The sequence below is a fragment of the Cloeon dipterum genome, chromosome 3, assembly GCF_949628265.1.
Source record: "Cloeon dipterum chromosome 3, ieCloDipt1.1, whole genome shotgun sequence".
Lineage (NCBI taxonomy): Eukaryota > Metazoa > Arthropoda > Insecta > Ephemeroptera > Baetidae > Cloeon > Cloeon dipterum.
Window position 1 is genome coordinate 36,748,590 of NC_088788.1, and position 16,147 is coordinate 36,764,736.

The 16,147-nt window shown below is 39.3% G+C and overlaps 4 protein-coding genes across 6 annotated transcripts; 3 read left to right on the plus strand and 1 right to left on the minus strand.

The window, feature by feature from the left end:
• Positions 1-97: 97 nt before the first annotated feature.
• Positions 98-4,409, minus strand: LOC135939749 (uncharacterized). 3 transcript variants are annotated; one of them, XM_065484298.1, is made up of 12 exons: positions 4,231-4,409; positions 4,053-4,177; positions 3,923-4,004; positions 3,629-3,797; positions 3,555-3,577; positions 3,313-3,348; positions 1,467-1,590; positions 1,265-1,303; positions 1,129-1,205; positions 1,018-1,048; positions 709-969; positions 98-656 (listed from the first exon to the last, which is right to left on the minus strand). In XM_065484298.1, exons 1-12 carry the CDS (start codon positions 4,294-4,296, stop codon positions 469-471), a joined length of 1,221 nt encoding a protein of 406 aa, XP_065340370.1. In that variant the 5' UTR covers positions 4,297-4,409; the 3' UTR covers positions 98-468. The 3 variants fall into 3 exon arrangements, with proteins under 3 accessions (XP_065340370.1, XP_065340372.1, XP_065340371.1); XM_065484300.1 differs by having other exon boundaries at positions 99-656; positions 3,923-3,998; XM_065484299.1 differs by having other exon boundaries at positions 99-656; positions 3,923-4,001.
• A 1,217-nt stretch (positions 4,410-5,626) lies between these two features.
• LOC135938410 (uncharacterized) lies at positions 5,627-10,735 on the plus strand. Its single transcript, XM_065482029.1, has 22 exons — positions 5,627-5,810; positions 5,872-5,944; positions 5,994-6,070; positions 6,123-6,192; positions 6,249-6,485; positions 6,535-6,557; positions 6,622-6,657; positions 6,712-6,832; positions 6,886-6,977; positions 7,036-7,057; positions 7,119-7,183; positions 9,177-9,284; positions 9,346-9,412; positions 9,466-9,542; positions 9,595-9,673; positions 9,735-9,947; positions 10,004-10,026; positions 10,084-10,119; positions 10,179-10,299; positions 10,352-10,443; positions 10,503-10,521; positions 10,573-10,735. The coding sequence occupies exons 1-22, from the start codon at positions 5,757-5,759 to the stop codon at positions 10,638-10,640; spliced, it is 1,773 nt and encodes a 590-aa protein (XP_065338101.1). The 5' UTR covers positions 5,627-5,756; the 3' UTR covers positions 10,641-10,735.
• LOC135939700 (uncharacterized) lies at positions 7,516-8,890 on the plus strand. Its single transcript, XM_065484211.1, has 10 exons — positions 7,516-7,627; positions 7,689-7,764; positions 7,819-7,895; positions 7,954-8,020; positions 8,074-8,199; positions 8,259-8,281; positions 8,343-8,378; positions 8,437-8,560; positions 8,619-8,710; positions 8,767-8,890. Exons 1-10 carry the CDS (start codon positions 7,571-7,573, stop codon positions 8,842-8,844), a joined length of 756 nt encoding a protein of 251 aa, XP_065340283.1. The 5' UTR covers positions 7,516-7,570; the 3' UTR covers positions 8,845-8,890.
• Positions 10,736-11,964: 1,229 nt separating the features above from the next.
• LOC135939701 (ras-related protein M-Ras-like) lies at positions 11,965-15,180 on the plus strand. The gene is made up of 5 exons (XM_065484212.1): positions 11,965-12,125; positions 12,248-12,468; positions 13,543-13,696; positions 13,750-13,912; positions 14,282-15,180. The coding sequence occupies exons 2-5, from the start codon at positions 12,282-12,284 to the stop codon at positions 14,360-14,362; spliced, it is 585 nt and encodes a 194-aa protein (XP_065340284.1). The 5' UTR covers positions 11,965-12,125; positions 12,248-12,281; the 3' UTR covers positions 14,363-15,180.
• Positions 15,181-16,147: the final 967 nt, after the last annotated feature.

Below are 16,147 nucleotides of genomic sequence, written 5' to 3' on the forward strand. Positions count from 1 at the left end.
ACGAGAACTCCATTAATTCCCAAAGTTTGCCTGTATCTCCTCTCCACATCCCAATTTGCAAATACGATGAGAAATTTTCCGCTGGCTGTGCGTATATTTTTTGTGGACTCGCCTTTCCTCGTCGGTAGTAGCCTTCAACCTCCAGCCTTTAGCCGGGCAGATTATCAAATTTATCCCTCTTTTATGCGAGCAAGGGAAACGTATCGCAAATCTCGGCTGTCGAAGTCATGATGGCCGCCTTCCAGCACCGATCGGAAAATGCCAGCAGATAACGACAAGATGTTCACAATGTGATTAAATTTCCTGCCCGACGCCACCGCGTCCATGAGGAGGAGACGAGATTTTCCCATCGATCTCGCCACGAAACTTTGTGTAAGGATGGAAAAGGAGCTCAAATTCCCACGCAGAATCAGAAAACCCCCTTATTTTTTTTATTTCGGGACAGATCAATTTATTTCCAAACAGTGTTCAACCAAATAAGTTAAATGCATCCTTTAGAAATTTTCTGGCTTTGTTATTTTTCCGAACTATTTTCCGTTTCTTCAGTCCTCCCGATTGCGAGGCCCGCTGTATAAGCCTGATGTCGTTCACTTCCTTCTGAGCTCGCAGCCTGCCTGTATTGTAATAGTCGTTCTTCACCCGCCGATCAGGGTTTCCTGCAAGAATTCAATCGCTAAATTTCAAGACCATTTGTGTCTTCATGCTGACCACTAGGTCGTCGTCTTATTCCATTGTTGTTTGCTGTAGTCAATTCGCCTCCGCTCGGCTGGCCTTGATCAGGGCCACCCTGCGCATAGTCGTATCCGTCGTAGCCATTGTAGTTGTTGTACGTGTCTGGAGTTGTCGGTTCCTCGCCGTAGGAATAATCTGTATTATAATCATTCGACTCGTAATCGCTGCCAACTGTCGACGTTTTGGGAAGGGGATCGCATTCTTTGAATTTGTTCCTCAAATCGATGCACGCCTGACCTGAATTTAATTTATAATTTTTTTCCTGCTCTCGAGAGGGACACTCACTTATAATCGGTTTATTTGGTGTTGGACAGAACTGAAAATATTTATTTTATTCCATATCAATGCCAGGTAAAAAAAGAAATGCTCTTTTGATTTATCCCTCTCCATATTTACCATGAGCAGAACCTTCCTTACGCACTGCGTGAACACGAATGGAAACGCCAAATAACTCTGCTTCTGGTTCAAGTCGTCTGTAAATTTACATCTCTTTCAATTTGGCAAAAAGCGGCAGCAAATGCGGTAAAATTGCCTTGCGACGGCAGCATCAAAGTGAGAGGCTGATTGGAAGCTGCAAAAGAGCGTAAGGTTTTTTTAATATTCGAGTCGGGCGGCTGATGAGGAGCACGCAATCAAAATCGATGTTTAATCAGAGTGCGAGGCACAGCAATTTGCACCACAATATGTATAACACAGCTGCTGCTGGAGCGAGTGAGTAATTATTAGAGAAACACCTCGTATGACAAGGGAGCAATTGACGATGGAGTCTGTCATCACGTCGTCCCACGACGTTTCAATGTTGTCGATGAACTCTTCCACCAGCGTCTTTGTGTACAGCTCCGGCTTTGTTGCGTCAAACTGAAAGCCGAACGGTGCCATTGTTAGAGTCGAAATTGTTTCCTATTCGAACACCGAGTTTGGTTTGATAATTAACACAACTCTTATCCACAAAAACGTCGAGTAGTTAATGCTAACCGAATTCCTCTTTCCAGGTTTGACGTGCGAGAGGCTTCGGTTTGATTGCGGATTGAATATACAAGTTATGAATAGCTGTTCAGAATTGCCGCAAATTTAGCGCTTTTGCCCGGGCATGAATAAATACAAAATCAATGCGCCGAGCTAGCATGTTCAGAGGCGTGCGAAAAACCGTATTTATAGATGGGAAAAACGCGAATCCATCACAAATGCAAATCAGAGGGTGGTTTTGTTATTGCGAGAGAGCAGCAGGAATTTCATTTGCCACACGATCAAAGGGCTAGTTTCAGCATGGCTGGCAGCTAAACCGTCCTACGCGGTAATATTTAACATGAGTAAATCAAACGCGTCACTCAAACATATACGTATTGACAAAATTTACATTTTATGTACATTGTTTGTGCCTTAAATTTCCTTCCTGTGGCAAGATCAAGTTTTCAAAATATCGGTTTGCTTGTAGTTGCTCAAGAATTAAAATAATTTGCAACCATTTTACTCAAGCCTTTTTTATTTACTAGCCTCTACCTGTGTTTAAATTAAGTTTCTAATTTCTAGATACAAAAGAACAAATATTAACCACGATTAAAATATTCACTCTTCGACTCATAGAATGAAATTGAGACCAATAGGAGTTGATGGGGTGAGGGGTGAGCACCCCAAAAACTATTCAGCTCATCAGGAAAAGTCAAACCAAGTCGAACCGTATTCCGTTTCTACATTTCTTACGCTCAGAACTCGAGATTTGATGCTCACAACATTTACAAAAATTAAAAAATTTATATTTTTCAAATTTAAAAATAGAGAAAACGAAGCTAAATGCTACCTTAAAATGTTCACAAAAGTACAGTCGTACCCTGAGATCACTTTTAAGGGGGATTCAGATTTTTAAAGTATGACGCTGGTTTTCAAAATCCAAAAACATACCTGGAAATTTTCGAAAATGAGCCTTGGTGACCTTTGAACTTGACCAATGGCCTCAAATTTGGTGTTAATTCGATTGGGCTTGACGAGAGGAGCTCAACTTACACATTAACTTTCAAATTGAGTTATTACAGTCTTAAAATTCGGCAAAAATATCTCGCAAAACCCGAAAAAATGAAAATTTTGAGGATTGTTTCTCATAGTATGAATTTTGTCAGATTATCTTGAAACCACCGAAATCGTTCTGTATGACCCCAGATTTTCACTCATACGATTCACCTCTCTATTAAAACAAAAAATTTTGGAACTAAGTCTCCAGCATAGCAAGTTTCTTTCTTTTATTTTCCTAGTGAGGACAAAACTGATTCGCGTTCGGAAAAAGAATTGTCTGGCTGGCGCAAGAGACGAATGAATCGAATGGAAGGGGCCTCTCGAAATCGCATTTATGCAACGGGCAATGCTTCAACGTCGAGAGGACTGCTTGTCTCGCCGGATAAAAGGGGCCGAGGCAATCTCTGCTCAACAAACAGAGATTCAGCGCCACGCAAGTGTGGACGGACTGAGCGAGCAGAAATAGAAACACGCCAGCCGCGCGGGAATTGGATAGATGATACGCGCGCGTTTTGCCAAAGTGATTCTTGAGAGTGTAAATAGGGACTTTGATTAAGAGCGTTTTCTGCTTACCCAGCCTCTTTCCGAGAAGAAGCAATCCATGAATTTCTGTGGAATTCGAATTCACTTGTTTAGCTCGCTGATCGATTTCTCAGGCCTCGCGTCTGTGCAAATATTGTAAAGGCCAGTCATGGATGAAGAAGGAGCACGAAAAAACGCTGATTTTCGCTTTTCCACCCGGTTAAACGGATTTAATGAAATGTTTATCGTACGCGCGCTCAGCTTTTCATCCACGCCCGCATTTCCGCACTCACCACCGCCATTGGCACTCGCCGCACTGCAAACATTTTTTTTAATTCACTCAATCGCTTGGCAAAAGCTCTTTTACAATCAATTCTGTTCTTTGGGCTCGCCGACAGGTGCAAAACGTACTCGAGCAACACGGTTCTGTAGTACGTGTAGTCGTTGGCGTTTGAAGTGCGGTTCGTGCACACACGCAGCTCCGTTTCCATGAAGTCGAAAATCTTCGGGTGGTTTTGGCAGCACAGGCTAAGCTTCTGCAAATTAATCAAATACATTAAAAAAACCGTCTCATCATGAGATATTTAAATTATCTTTTCGCCTTGATATCGAATTAATCTCATGCTTTCTTCTTTTCCAGTTAACGTATATATGTATTCACCCCAAAAGGCTGCTGAGAGCATGACTCGGCCAAGGATGGCGTCGACTGTTCATCCGGTAGACCCTCGTATGGGTAGCTGCTGCTATTTTAACGATGAGACGCTGAGAATACACCTTTTTCATGTTCAAACCTGCTTGTTGGATTCCTCAACTTGACGGGCTTTCGGCAGCGGCCAGGGACGCGACACCTTTTGCCTTTGACCACGCGCTGTGCCCTTCTCGGGCCGATGTTACTTTCGGTTGGCGCCCCTTTATTCTGCAATGTTGCACTTTGCTTATGATAAAATTTTAATTTGTTGCAACACTCACTTCGAGTTCGGCACTGAGCGCAGACGCCAGCAGGAAGATAGTCAGAATTGTCAAAATAAGATGCATGTTTCATTCTAGCGTTGCATTGGCCTAATTCTTTTTTACTATTTGAGTGATGTGGGCACCATCTGATCTGTGCTGCCAACGGAAACGTGCTGCAGCGTGCCATGGAACTATCACAAAGAGATTTTTGCGCTTGATAAAATCCAACATCAATTCACAAAATAATACATTCGTTTGCAGAAGCATTTTCTCGTGCATTGAAAAGGTTAAAATACAACGTTCTAATATCTGGCTTTTTTTAAAGCCTCTTAAAATTAGACAAAACTTGTATTGTTTTAAATTATTTTACGCAGCGCCAAGACCCGACCGGCCGCACATGATGTCTGCCCCAAGAGTCTCCACTCGAATGTTTGAATGAGACTTGGAATAATAAAAAGAGACAAAACACAATACCAGAAGTGAATATTTATTTAAAATAAAATGTTGATAACGAGAGAATATTTATGTCCATCACGACCATGGCAAAATGTTTTCATCTGATCTTCCTCCAAACAAAAACCCAAGCACTTTTATAGCACTCCTGAAATTGCGCAATGCTCAAAAACACTCAAACTTTCACTGTCGAATGATCGTTGCCATTTTCTTGCAACAAAAGGAAGAAATTCGAGTTTGTTTGTTTGTTTCTGATCGAACTGAAGACTCTGGGAAGCGGCCATGTTTGAAAAGGTTTAATGAAAGTTGCACAACGAGCACGAAACCAAGATTGAAGTTGCGGCGCAGTGTTATTTTAGTATTTTGGATGCACCTTTTACAACAAATGTTTATTTTGGAATAAAAATTAATTACACTTAAACAAATTGCTGATTGTGATTTTAATTAATTTCGCAAATAGAACAGCTAGGAATTACTGCAATAGAACTTAAATGAAAATTTTTGTAAGGTTTTTAATTTAAAACAGCATAAAAATGCGTTGATGTAGGACAAGCAAGAGGAAATAAAACCAGCATGGCGGGCGGTGCTTCCTGTGGGAATGTGACAGATTTTAAGTTTCAATCTCGCCAACGGCTGATATCACAATTGATAAGTTCTCCTAGAGAAATTGGATATTTCGGTAGTGCCCTAGTGCCCAAACAAGAAGACATTTAATTAAAAAAAACTCTGACATAAATAAAATAAACATAAATTTAATTTGCCTTCAATTTTGATTCTTGAGAGTCTATTGAATTTCGAATATTTCATCCTTATTAATATATAATAATCAGTTGTATACAACTCTTCAACTATGATGAATATAGAGCAAGGAATTTTAACTAGATTGCTTCATCAAGTTATGAATATGACGTTTGACAGTTTGCAACGCAGATTTATCATTTAAAAACTAGAAATTGTGGCGCAGTGTGCGTCACAGCTATCGGAAAACGAGAGGAAGCAGCGCGCACGAAGACCAAGTTTGCCGGGTTCCAAGCGACGCATCCTGTAGGCCGACAGCGCTCGCTTATTCTCTCGAACACTCAACTAGCAAAATGACCGTCAAACTGCAAACCAAATTGATTTCTGCCTTCTTTGGTTCCATCGTGGTAAGTTACGCAATTCGCTTATTTCGGCAACGCGTCGTTACAAATTAAGTAAAAATGGCAGTTGGCAATTATGCTGTGGGACCGTGGCACCGAACTCGGTTACGATGACAACCCTCTCAACTACAGGGAGGAAGGCAAGCCGCACCAACAGCACTTGTGCGAGTAATTAAATTCTTGTCGCAGGTGACGAGAGGGTCATTCCTCGCGGCAAACGAAACGTTCCTGTATCAAGACTCAATGAAGCCTACAATTTGCTTATTGTAACTGTCAAAATTGCGTGTTGCCAAAATTTTAGCTCAATGAAAACTGCAGGCGGCTGATGCGTGCTGTCCGAACATGCCTAAAATCATTCCAGACGACGCCCAAGTCCAATGCGATTCAGGTTTTTGTTTATCCCGCCTTGTTATCAATTCGAGTAGTTAAAATTATTTTGCACAGTGTTGGGGGGAGCCGCGATCGGCAAGAAGCAAAGAAAGAAAAACACCAGGAATAAGGCAGGAAACCTGAACTTCTTCCAAAGGCTGGGCAAAAGATTATTAGGCTCAAACACCAACGCCAATACTAATAGCAACAACAATAAAAACAAAAATAACAAAAATAACAAGAACAACAAGATCAACAAGAATAATAAGAATAAAGTTGCTAGACAGGGCCGTCAAACAGCAAAGCAACAGCGTAAAATTCAGTTTTTTTAACCTTGCTCAATAATTAATTTGGTTTGCAGAAAAAATTCTGCTCTCATCGGTGGTGAGGAAAAATCAGATTTCGATAGCTTTCAACCGAAATAAAACTAAAAACCCGAATTTTTCAGTGCTATTCAGCATGCATATTCACTTACATGGGCTGGGTTAGTATAGAAATCGAGTTAATTCGCTCATTTTCTTGTATTGAAACGTGTCAGTTGAACGATTCGGCCCTGGAGCTAGACGCCATTGAAAGGGACTTTTTGGACACCGCGAGCCAACCAACCTGGGACACCAAAATCCAAGACGGTCTGTACACTTGCGAAGAGCCCTCGGCTTGTGAGTTTTGTCGTACTCAATAGGGAAACCAAATGCAAAAACAAAAATCGAAGGTGCTACGCCAGAGGTGATCACCGTCACTCAAGGCTATTGTTCAATCAAGCCTACCATCCTTTTGAACTGCATCAGGAAGCAGCTCGTTTTGGTATAGTCTTTAGTTTAACATCTTTTTGTTTAAGTAACAAATTAATTACGTTTCATAGAGTTGCCCAGATCCCGTCAAATGTAATTTGCTCTAATTAAAAAATTGCAACGCTCAGTTAGCTAATTTTGTTTTTCCAAACAGCTACAACTTGCAACAAGAAATTGGCGCAGCTCAGGAGGCAAGACATGACAGGAACTTTTAAAAATTAATGAAGGACATGATACGATCACTTCACGTTTGATATTTGGTTCAACTGGAATTGGCAACCAGTACAATAAAAATTCATTCTATTAGTAAACCTACAGTGTTATTTATTAATATCCCAGATGAAGACTATGAATTAAATCAGAGTCATGTATAGGGAATTCTTACAGTCAAGTTGCAAAAATTCGAGTTATATTTTTTTCAAGCTAAATCAGAAATTTATGATATTGAAATTATATAAAACGTACACGTGTGTGTCATGGAAACTAATGAAGCAATATACGAAATGGGTTGCACAGCGATGGCCGTGTTTTACATCCTGTCTCTCTGCAGGTTGTGTTCGGGTTTTACTTTTCTATCAAAGCCATACGGGGAAATTCCGCGTTGACATGACTATTCCTCAGCTTCAGACAAAATTGCTCGTCGTTTTCGCTGGATCTTTATTGGTGAGTAAAAAATGTTTAATTTATTTTTTCCTTATTTCTTACGCAATCTAAAACAAATCAGGTGGCCGTGTATCTGTGGGACCGCGATGGAAGTGGATTCCACGTACCGCCAAACCCACTCAATTACGTGGAAGAGGGTTTTTAATATTTAATTAACTTTCAAACTAAGTTGTGACATTGATTTCGATAAGGTGACGACAGGGTGATGCATCGCTCGAAGCGAAACGCCCTTGGAAACCGACTTCAGGCTATCTACCAGCAATTTTCTGTAAGATATAAGATACCGAAGCACAATTCAAATAAACGCAATGAGGGGCATTTCGTAGAAAGCGGATTCGTGCTGCCCCATTCCGCAGTTCATCCCCAATGATGCGCATTCGGCGTGCAGACAATGTAATTTAATTGTTCCGAGTTTGTTGAGTAATTTTTAATAGGTTAGATTAAAGTCATGAAATTGACGATGCAAAAAGCGAAGAAAAACGCCTACTGGTTCAACCAAGTCAAACCAGTTTTGCTTTCAAGTACCTCTAAAAAAACCAGCAAAAAATCAGGCCGGCAAACCGGAGACTCTCGTATGATTGATTATACATTGAATTGAATTGAATTTTTACTCAACCAGACTAAAATACAGAAAAAGTGACGCTTGACTTTGTGGTATATGATCAGCTTAGTTTTAAAACGCGTAGAGTTGATTTAAGATTCTTCTGAATTTCAGTGCTACTTGGATTGCATGTTTACCTACCTGCATCTGGTAGTCCTATAATAGAAATGGACCATTTCTCGAAAAATAACTTGTAAAACTGACACAGATAAATAATGCCGCGATGAATCTTTCGATGATAGAATATATGTTCGTGGAAACCAACACGATGGACGCTACGTGGGAACCGAAAATCAGGCAGGCCGTCTACACGTGCGAACAACCCTCGGCGTGTATGTATATATTATTAAAATTAAATCTCAGGCCCATCTTAATTGGCTCAAATGGCAGGTATTTCACCTGAAACTGTCAGGGTGAACAAGAAATTCTGCTCTTTAAAGCCTACAATCATGTTCAACTGCGTGACCCAGCAACTGTACGCGGTACGTCTCGATCCAAAAGAAATAATTGATTGCTAATTTGTATTCCACCTCTGCAGAACTGCAAGCAAAAGAACACGTACACGTGCAACACTGCCATGGCGCAGGTCAGAAAGATGAACGTGTTTAACAACTGATTTTATTTGTACAGATGAAGTGTAAAAATAAAAATTATAAAACTGTTTTGGCTGTCTATATTTCTCAAGGTGTTCAAACTTTGTTGTACATTATCTGAATTAAAGTTGATACTTGAGATCACGAGCTCGTCTTACTTCTTTAGATTTTTCTATCCATTTTTTTTTTCACACGTCCACGAAATGATGTTTATGTGTTTGTTTCGAGCAGAAACTGTATTGCGGATGCAAAAGTGCGTCATAGATGGAAAAGTCGGCCATATTGCAGAGCATAATTCCCATCCTGCCGATACCACCGCGTCGAGAGAGGTTTCAGTGTGACCTAGTTTAATCAGAATCGCATCCAGAACAAACGATTCGTATTTCATCAATATTTTCCTGCAATGTTTGCCGTGAGATTGCATAAGAAATACGCCGTCATTCCCCTAGTGACTTCGATAATTGTATATATATAGTGCTCGGTTATTCAACAATTTTTATTTCCACTGCGATTTCAATTCCCAGATTGCAATTGCACTGTGGGCACGAGACACCGGAGAAAACCTCAACCCTCGAAACTACAGAGAGTTTGGTATGAATTTTACTAATTTTGAATATAAAATAAGAACGGATCCGACCTCTTAGGGGACATTCGCGTTCTTCCCCGCGATAAAAGGCAAAGCTACTCATACAAGTTGCACGATGTTTACACAAAATTCTACGTATTATTTGTCATAGTTTGTTCTGTGTCTTCAAACTGACAGTTAATTTCAGAGAGCGAGTCAGTGCTGCAGAAAACCCATGCCGTACCTTCTGCCGGAGGATGGTTTGACATCTTGTCCGCCGGCAGACGGTAAAATTAATTCGATTATGACTCGCCGAATTAGCACTGATTTGCCAACGAAAATTTACAGCCAACGGTGCGTACGTGACAAACGCCAAGAAGAAAGTGGGACAGCGGAAGAATGCGAATCAGAATAAAAGGCAGCGCAACACTAGTTGGTTCCAGCAAATTTCTAACACCCTGTCAAGAACGGTCCGCAGAGCTACGAACAAGGGGAAAAAAGCGAAAAAAGCTAAAAATGCAAACCAAAATATTAGACTTGGACGTCAATCTGAGGCTGCTCGTAAACAGATTTCAACTGTTTTTAAATTTACCATTAAACATATAATTATTTTACAGAAAAGATTTCGTTGAAGTTTGTGGTACGCTGGAGAAAAAGGTTTTTTTCTATTAACTCAATTATTTAATACAATTTGTAGTGCTATAATGACTGTGTCTTCAACGAGATGGGATTGGTAAGGAAGAGCTAAACCGTATGAGTAATAATTTCTATAAAAGTTTGGCCATCCCGAAGATGAACGGATCCTCGATTGATTTAGACGCGGTTGAGCAAACGTTTCTCAGTACGAACCAGGACTCTGGGTGGGCTCAGTACATCCAAGACGCTCTCTACACTTGCGAGGAACCTTCTGCCTGTATTCATTTTATATTTTCAAGCGATTTTCCAGTTAAAAGAGTATGAATTAGGTGCCACTCCGGAATCTCTTCTTGTGAGTGGATTTTACTACAGCATCCGACCGACGATTTTGATGAACTGCATGTACAAGCAACTCCTCAACGTAAGTTTGCTTTTTAATAAGCATTTTATTAGGCTACAAAATCTGCTCTTTAATTATAGAACTGCGATCGCAAACAAAGTGAGCAATTCTACAACGGGTCGATATCAATTTTATTTCAAATTTTTACAGCCACAGAATGCAACACGGCCTTTTCGCAAGTTAGGAAGCTCGACGTGTTCAAACAACACCGCAGTTAAACTTAAAGTGAAAATTTATCTGACTGCATTTCAAAAAATTGTTCAACCGAATTCATTTGATCCACATTGAATAAAAAAAATATGGCAGAGAATCATCCCAATGCAATTTTATTAAAAGCTCTCAAAAGGTTCCAAATTTATTTCCCTCGCTGAGAAGAAGCCAATTTCTTTTTTATAGCATTTTATATGGAGCAAATTTTACCAGCCTTTTTAATATTTTTCTGGCTGTAGAACTCAGAGGTTTAAAAGTTAATGTGTGTGCTGATCTCCTCTCGTAAAGCCCGATCGAAAGAACACCAAATTTGAAGTCATCGGTCAAGGCTTTTTTGAAAACCAGCGTCATACTTTAAAAATCCAAAATGCCTCTCAAAAGTGGAGTCAGGGTGCATGTGAACATGCGTGAAAATTTCAAGGTGCAGTTATCGGCTTTGTTTTTGAGAAATTCAATTTTGAATAGAAAAAAATTCGAATTTTTTGCAAATTTGTGAGCGCTACAAAATGTCTGGTTCTAACTGTCAGAAATGCAAAAACCGCACGCCGTTCGATTAGGCTTGACCTGGTGAGCATAATGGTTTTTGGGGCGCTCTCACCCCTCAACCCCTATTGGCCATTTTTTCATCGCCCATGTCGAAACAGGATTATTTTAAACCGTCTCGATTTTTTTTGCTCTTTTATATTATCTGAAATTTGAAATTTGTCACTATCCTGTTTTGAGCACAGGATGATTTAACACACGCTCTAGAATTTTAAAGACGCGCAATAAACGCCTCTCTTTTCCGAAAAAAAATATTTACGATACATTAATGATGTTCCAGAACATATTTAATTTTTATATTATTATTTTTAATTACACTTGCTAACTGCTTAATATCGTTGTATTAAATTGATTCTAAATTCATAATAATTAATATGTTCATTATACAGGCTTTACAGCCAGAGATGCTATTTGGCTTTAACCGTGATTGTAAAAAAAATAAAAATAAAAATTAAATTACGAAATGCTTCATATGTTAATATATATTCAAGTAAGGAATAAAATTATATAGAGTTGTTTAAAGATGGAAAGATATAACATAATACTTACAACACTCACATAAAATATAAAAATTCTAAAAATCAAGTGTTTAAATTAAGGTTTTTAGTGTAACAAACTTTTAAATGAATAAATAAATATATCATCTCCAATAATTAGTTAGAATTCATTTTTAATATTCTTTCGCATTATAATATCAATTAGCCTTGATCTGTGCTTGAAATGAATGACGGCTGCTGCCAGCCAGTGTTGAATGGACTTACTCAATGCTTCGGGGCCCTGCCACAACGTCGAGGGCGTCGAGTGCGCATGCCTACCGAGCAATGGAACACAAAAGGGCAGCCGCGTATTGACTGATTCGCAAGAAAAACACACGAGCACGACGGACAATTTTCCCTGATCTTATCTACCTCGAGAAACGTTCACGACTGCGTCTCAAGCCTCGAATTAAGGTGAGCGAAATTTGTGACAGCGCCTCAGACGGAGCGGAGGCGGCGCGGGCGCGGGACGCCTCCGCTTCGTCCGACTGCGCCGCCAAGGTGTGGCCCTAAAAAGACCTTTTGCTCGTCTGCAGTGCCCTTGGAGATGTCCGCGTGAGGCTGCCCATTATGTCCAAGCCGCCCAACGAGAATCTGCCGGCCTACAAGCTGGTGGTGGTCGGCGACGGAGGCGTCGGCAAGAGCGCCCTCACCATCCAGTTCTTCCAGAAGCTCTTCGTCACCGACTACGACCCCACCATCGAGGACAGCTACATCCAGCACACCGAGGTCGATGGAAAATGGTGCATCCTCGATGGTAAAATACCTTTTCGCTCTTTATTCTACAATAAAAGGTTAAATCAGTAATTTTTCTAAATTATTTTTAATTAAAATAAATCAATTAAAGTGGACACCCTGTGGGCATGGGTTCTTAGACTTGGACGAAATTTGCTGGAAGGGTTGACCTAGTAATGCTATGTCGCACCCTAAAATATTGGGCAAGAATTCTTAAAATTGCCTATTAAAAGAGGCTCAAAGTTGCGGGTTGTTTTAAAAGGAGATTTTAACAGAAATGAGGTAGATAAAAATTGGTTTCAAAAATGTTCTTGAATCTAACAAGTTGCCCTTCGTAAGTCAAAGGTCAGAATAACAAAAACAGAAGCGAATCATTAAAAAAATTTGACTATCAAATTTTTAAAATCCAAATTGCCAAAACATTCAGCTCATAGTCGGGGAAAAACAGATAAAAAATTACTGATATTTGATCCTGTATTGCTTTATTGAGAAAATTTAGATAAAAGTTCAAAATCGTATTTTTTTCACCCTAAAAATCATGATTTTTTTGGAAAAGTACAATTTTTGTGCAGATTAAGAGCAGTTTATACCCAAATTCAATTGGAAATAATTAATTTCGACATTTTGAGGTTGGGGGCTGAGACCAACCCCGAACCCTCCTGGGAGTGGAAATCTTTAGTTCAGTTTACTTTTGGCCAGAACTGAGCGTTCTTGGTGTCGTTTTTTATGTGTCATTTTGTCACGAGAATCTCAATTTCATCGTTTCTCACTCCCTTTTATCGTAATAGCACGAGTAAATAAATAAAACCGTCTTCGTGTTTGCGAGTATCGGGCGATCATTTAAATTAAAGGGTTTGGTGCGCTCTAGGAATGCTGGAAATTAAATTTATTTTGGGTGATCTGGATCTCTAATTTGAATATCCAATGCAAATGGTAATTCAAGTGACCCCATAAATAACATTCAAAGCAATTTCCCAGCGCACAGCCGTAAAATTTATTCTACAAAACGTGGTGTAAAAGAATTAATGAATAAACCAAATCTTTACTGCTGGAGTATCGAATAAAATTTGAATTAGTTGCTTAATTTCAATTGCAGTTCTGGACACGGCCGGCCAAGAAGAGTTCAGTGCCATGCGGGAGCAATACATGCGCAAGGGCGACGGTTTTTTACTAGTCTACTCTGTCACCGACAAACAGAGCTACGAAAACATAGTCAACTTCCACACTCAAATCCTCAGGGTGAAGGACAGGTGATGCCTTTAGTCTTTTCTTACAGAGGAATAAAACTGAATTTGATTTGCAGAGATGTGTATCCCATGCTTTTGGTAGCAAACAAAGTGGATTTGGTGCACCTGAGGAAGGTGACTGAGGAGCAAGGTCGGGAGCTGGCGCACCGACTCGGCATTCCCTACATTGAGACCAGTGCCAAGGACCCTCCGCTGAACGTCGATGCCGCTTTCCAGGAGGCAAGTCTTGACGAAATTTATTTAAATTTTGAAATAGGCGACCACTCAATATGAAATTTATTTAATTTGTTTATTTGAAATCATTTCTGTATAATTAAGAATGCAAATTTTACTCGGTACATGAATATTTCTCATTATTTGTTATATTCTTTTGTATCTTTTGTGTTCGTTGTTTGCAATCAGATGGGATACACCTGTGTGTACTATTATGCTGAAAGTCAAATTAATTGAATTGAATTGCCGAACATGTGCCGAATTAAAAATGCTAATAATAATTTTACAAGAAGCCCATTTTGATAACACACATTTTTCGCATAATTGTATATTTTTTGTGCAATAAACACTAATAGTAAGATTTATTCCTCGCAGGTGGTTCGGATCATTCGGAACCAGCCAGCTTTCGACCTGGAAAAAGGCCGGAGGGGTCGTCGGAGGTGTTGCATTGTATAAGGAGAGACTCACTCTGTGTTCACGAAGGACTTTTCGCACAAATCTTCGACAAAACTTTTTACAAACAACCAACCGTGTGGACTGCATTTATTTTTTGCATAAAAATCCGCAGAATCGAGAGAGACTAACTAACTATTATACATCGTAATCTATAAATGTTGTTGTCAGACAAAGTGTCAGCAGAATCGCTCTATTTGATTTGCGAACGGCAACTAATTCAGCTCAATTTGGACAATTTCGTTTCCTACACACTCAACACTAGCTGGTAAGGCCGCGATTTTTGTAGAACACAGTCGACAATCTATGCCATCGGCAGATATAGACAGAAAAAGAAATAACGTGCATTTTCCTATATACTTTGTGTAGCAGCGAACAATACACATGATCTGGTATCAATTTTAAGTCTTGTCGCGAGAATACAAAATGCAACACGCTGTGAGTGTCTATATGGGTGTTGCTAATTTTACTATAGGAGCCACGCCTTCTAAAAGGCCTGTGTGTTCTAAACACTTAATTTGTTTAACCGAATCAGAGGTGGCTCAAGTCCATTTTAAATTATCTCTTTTGTGATTTTCTTGATGTACACGCGTATTTAATTATATTAACTGAAATCAGGTCGGTAGCGCTAACGCTATTTTAGAGTATTTCTATTATTGCATTTCTCTTGACAGCTACCGCGCAGCGTAACCACTAATATACTCATCTGCAAGAAGCCAAAGATGCTGACAAAGATTTATTTTTCACTGTTTGTAGTTACTTATGTGTGAAGCGCAAAGTTTATGTATAGTTACGAAAATAAAGCAAATATACACAACGGACGACAGTGTCTTTTTGCCGGACCACTAGAGCGATCAATCGCAATCATCTTGCGTCATTTCACGCCACGAGCTGCTGCTACTCACGATGAACTCTTCAAACCTATGTTGAAACAGTTACATACGTGTTAATTGGTGTAGTTATTACCGGTTATTACCACCTCTCCTAAGAAACTTACGTCACAATAAAAAAAATGGAAATAATTTAAAGCTTGGTAGTTATAGCTCTATAATAATAATAACTATTCTTTGAAGATAAAAAATGAACATTTTTTTTAACTGAATTAAAATTTTTATATTCTTCAATGAGGTTGAATTCAAAGAGATTGTCAGCTTTAGGCTAATTTAACTATCTAGGGTAGGTTGTGACGAGTCGAACAGTGTTCATTTTTTGCAAATATGATGCTTAGAAGCCGAAATTTTGTAGAAAAACGTCTTTATTTTGAAGGTGGACGTGATAAAAAAAAAACTCAATATAAATTTTGGATTCTAACTGTCAAAAATACAGAAATAGTGCATACCACTCGACTGATCTTCACGTCCCATGATGTACTGAAGTAGTTTCAGAGTGATATTCCGTGGTGCATTGAGATGCAAACAAAAAATTGTAGGATTTTTAGGGTGCAAAAAGGGGATTGAAGGGGTGGAACCCTTAATTGCTTCGGCTATCTAGAGAAGGTTGGGACGAGTAAGGCGGTGTCTGGTTTTTAAAATTCCAACAATTAGAAGCTGAGATTTAGGCATGTAAATATATTTTGCAAACACGAATGAACACCAAAATTTTGTAGTTTTTATTTTCAATAAAAAAATATAACAAAAAGTAATTCCAGATTTTGGGGTTCTAACTCTACAAAACTTCTACTTTTTGGGGTTCACTCTACAAAATGGCAAAGTTAAAATAAATAAATTTTTGACAGATGATGATTTGCCTTTTTCAATTCGAAAAACCTACATTAGTGGTCTGCAATTT

What these genes read in the sequence shown, in the direction of transcription:
- LOC135939749 (XM_065484298.1), bottom strand. Translation starts at nt 4,296, where the DNA reads ATGCATCTTATTTTGACAATTCTGACTATCTTCCTGCTGGCGTCTGCG. An exon ending in TTGAGGAATCCAACAAGCAG is followed by an intron (nt 4,005 to 4,052) that starts GTTTGAACATGA and finishes TCGTTAAAATAG; the next exon opens with CAGCAGCTACCCATACGAGG. An exon ending in TCTTCTCGGAAAGAGGCTGG is followed by an intron (nt 1,591 to 3,312) that starts GTAAGCAGAAAA and finishes TTCGGCTTTCAG; the next exon opens with TTTGACGCAACAAAGCCGGA.
- LOC135939700 (XM_065484211.1), top strand. Translation starts at nt 7,571, where the DNA reads ATGACTATTCCTCAGCTTCAGACAAAATTGCTCGTCGTTTTCGCTGGA. An exon ending in CCGGCAAACCGGAGACTCTC is followed by an intron (nt 8,200 to 8,258) that starts GTATGATTGATT and finishes ACTAAAATACAG; the next exon opens with AAAAAGTGACGCTTGACTTT. An exon ending in TGACCCAGCAACTGTACGCG is followed by an intron (nt 8,711 to 8,766) that starts GTACGTCTCGAT and finishes CCACCTCTGCAG; the next exon opens with AACTGCAAGCAAAAGAACAC.
- LOC135939701 (XM_065484212.1), top strand. Translation starts at nt 12,282, where the DNA reads ATGTCCAAGCCGCCCAACGAGAATCTGCCGGCCTACAAGCTGGTGGTG. An exon ending in AAAATGGTGCATCCTCGATG is followed by an intron (nt 12,469 to 13,542) that starts GTAAAATACCTT and finishes TTTCAATTGCAG; the next exon opens with TTCTGGACACGGCCGGCCAA. An exon ending in TCGATGCCGCTTTCCAGGAG is followed by an intron (nt 13,913 to 14,281) that starts GCAAGTCTTGAC and finishes TATTCCTCGCAG; the next exon opens with GTGGTTCGGATCATTCGGAA.
- LOC135938410 (XM_065482029.1), top strand. Translation starts at nt 5,757, where the DNA reads ATGACCGTCAAACTGCAAACCAAATTGATTTCTGCCTTCTTTGGTTCC. An exon ending in TCTCAACTACAGGGAGGAAG is followed by an intron (nt 5,945 to 5,993) that starts GCAAGCCGCACC and finishes TTCTTGTCGCAG; the next exon opens with GTGACGAGAGGGTCATTCCT. An exon ending in ATGTTTACACAAAATTCTAC is followed by an intron (nt 9,543 to 9,594) that starts GTATTATTTGTC and finishes AGTTAATTTCAG; the next exon opens with AGAGCGAGTCAGTGCTGCAG.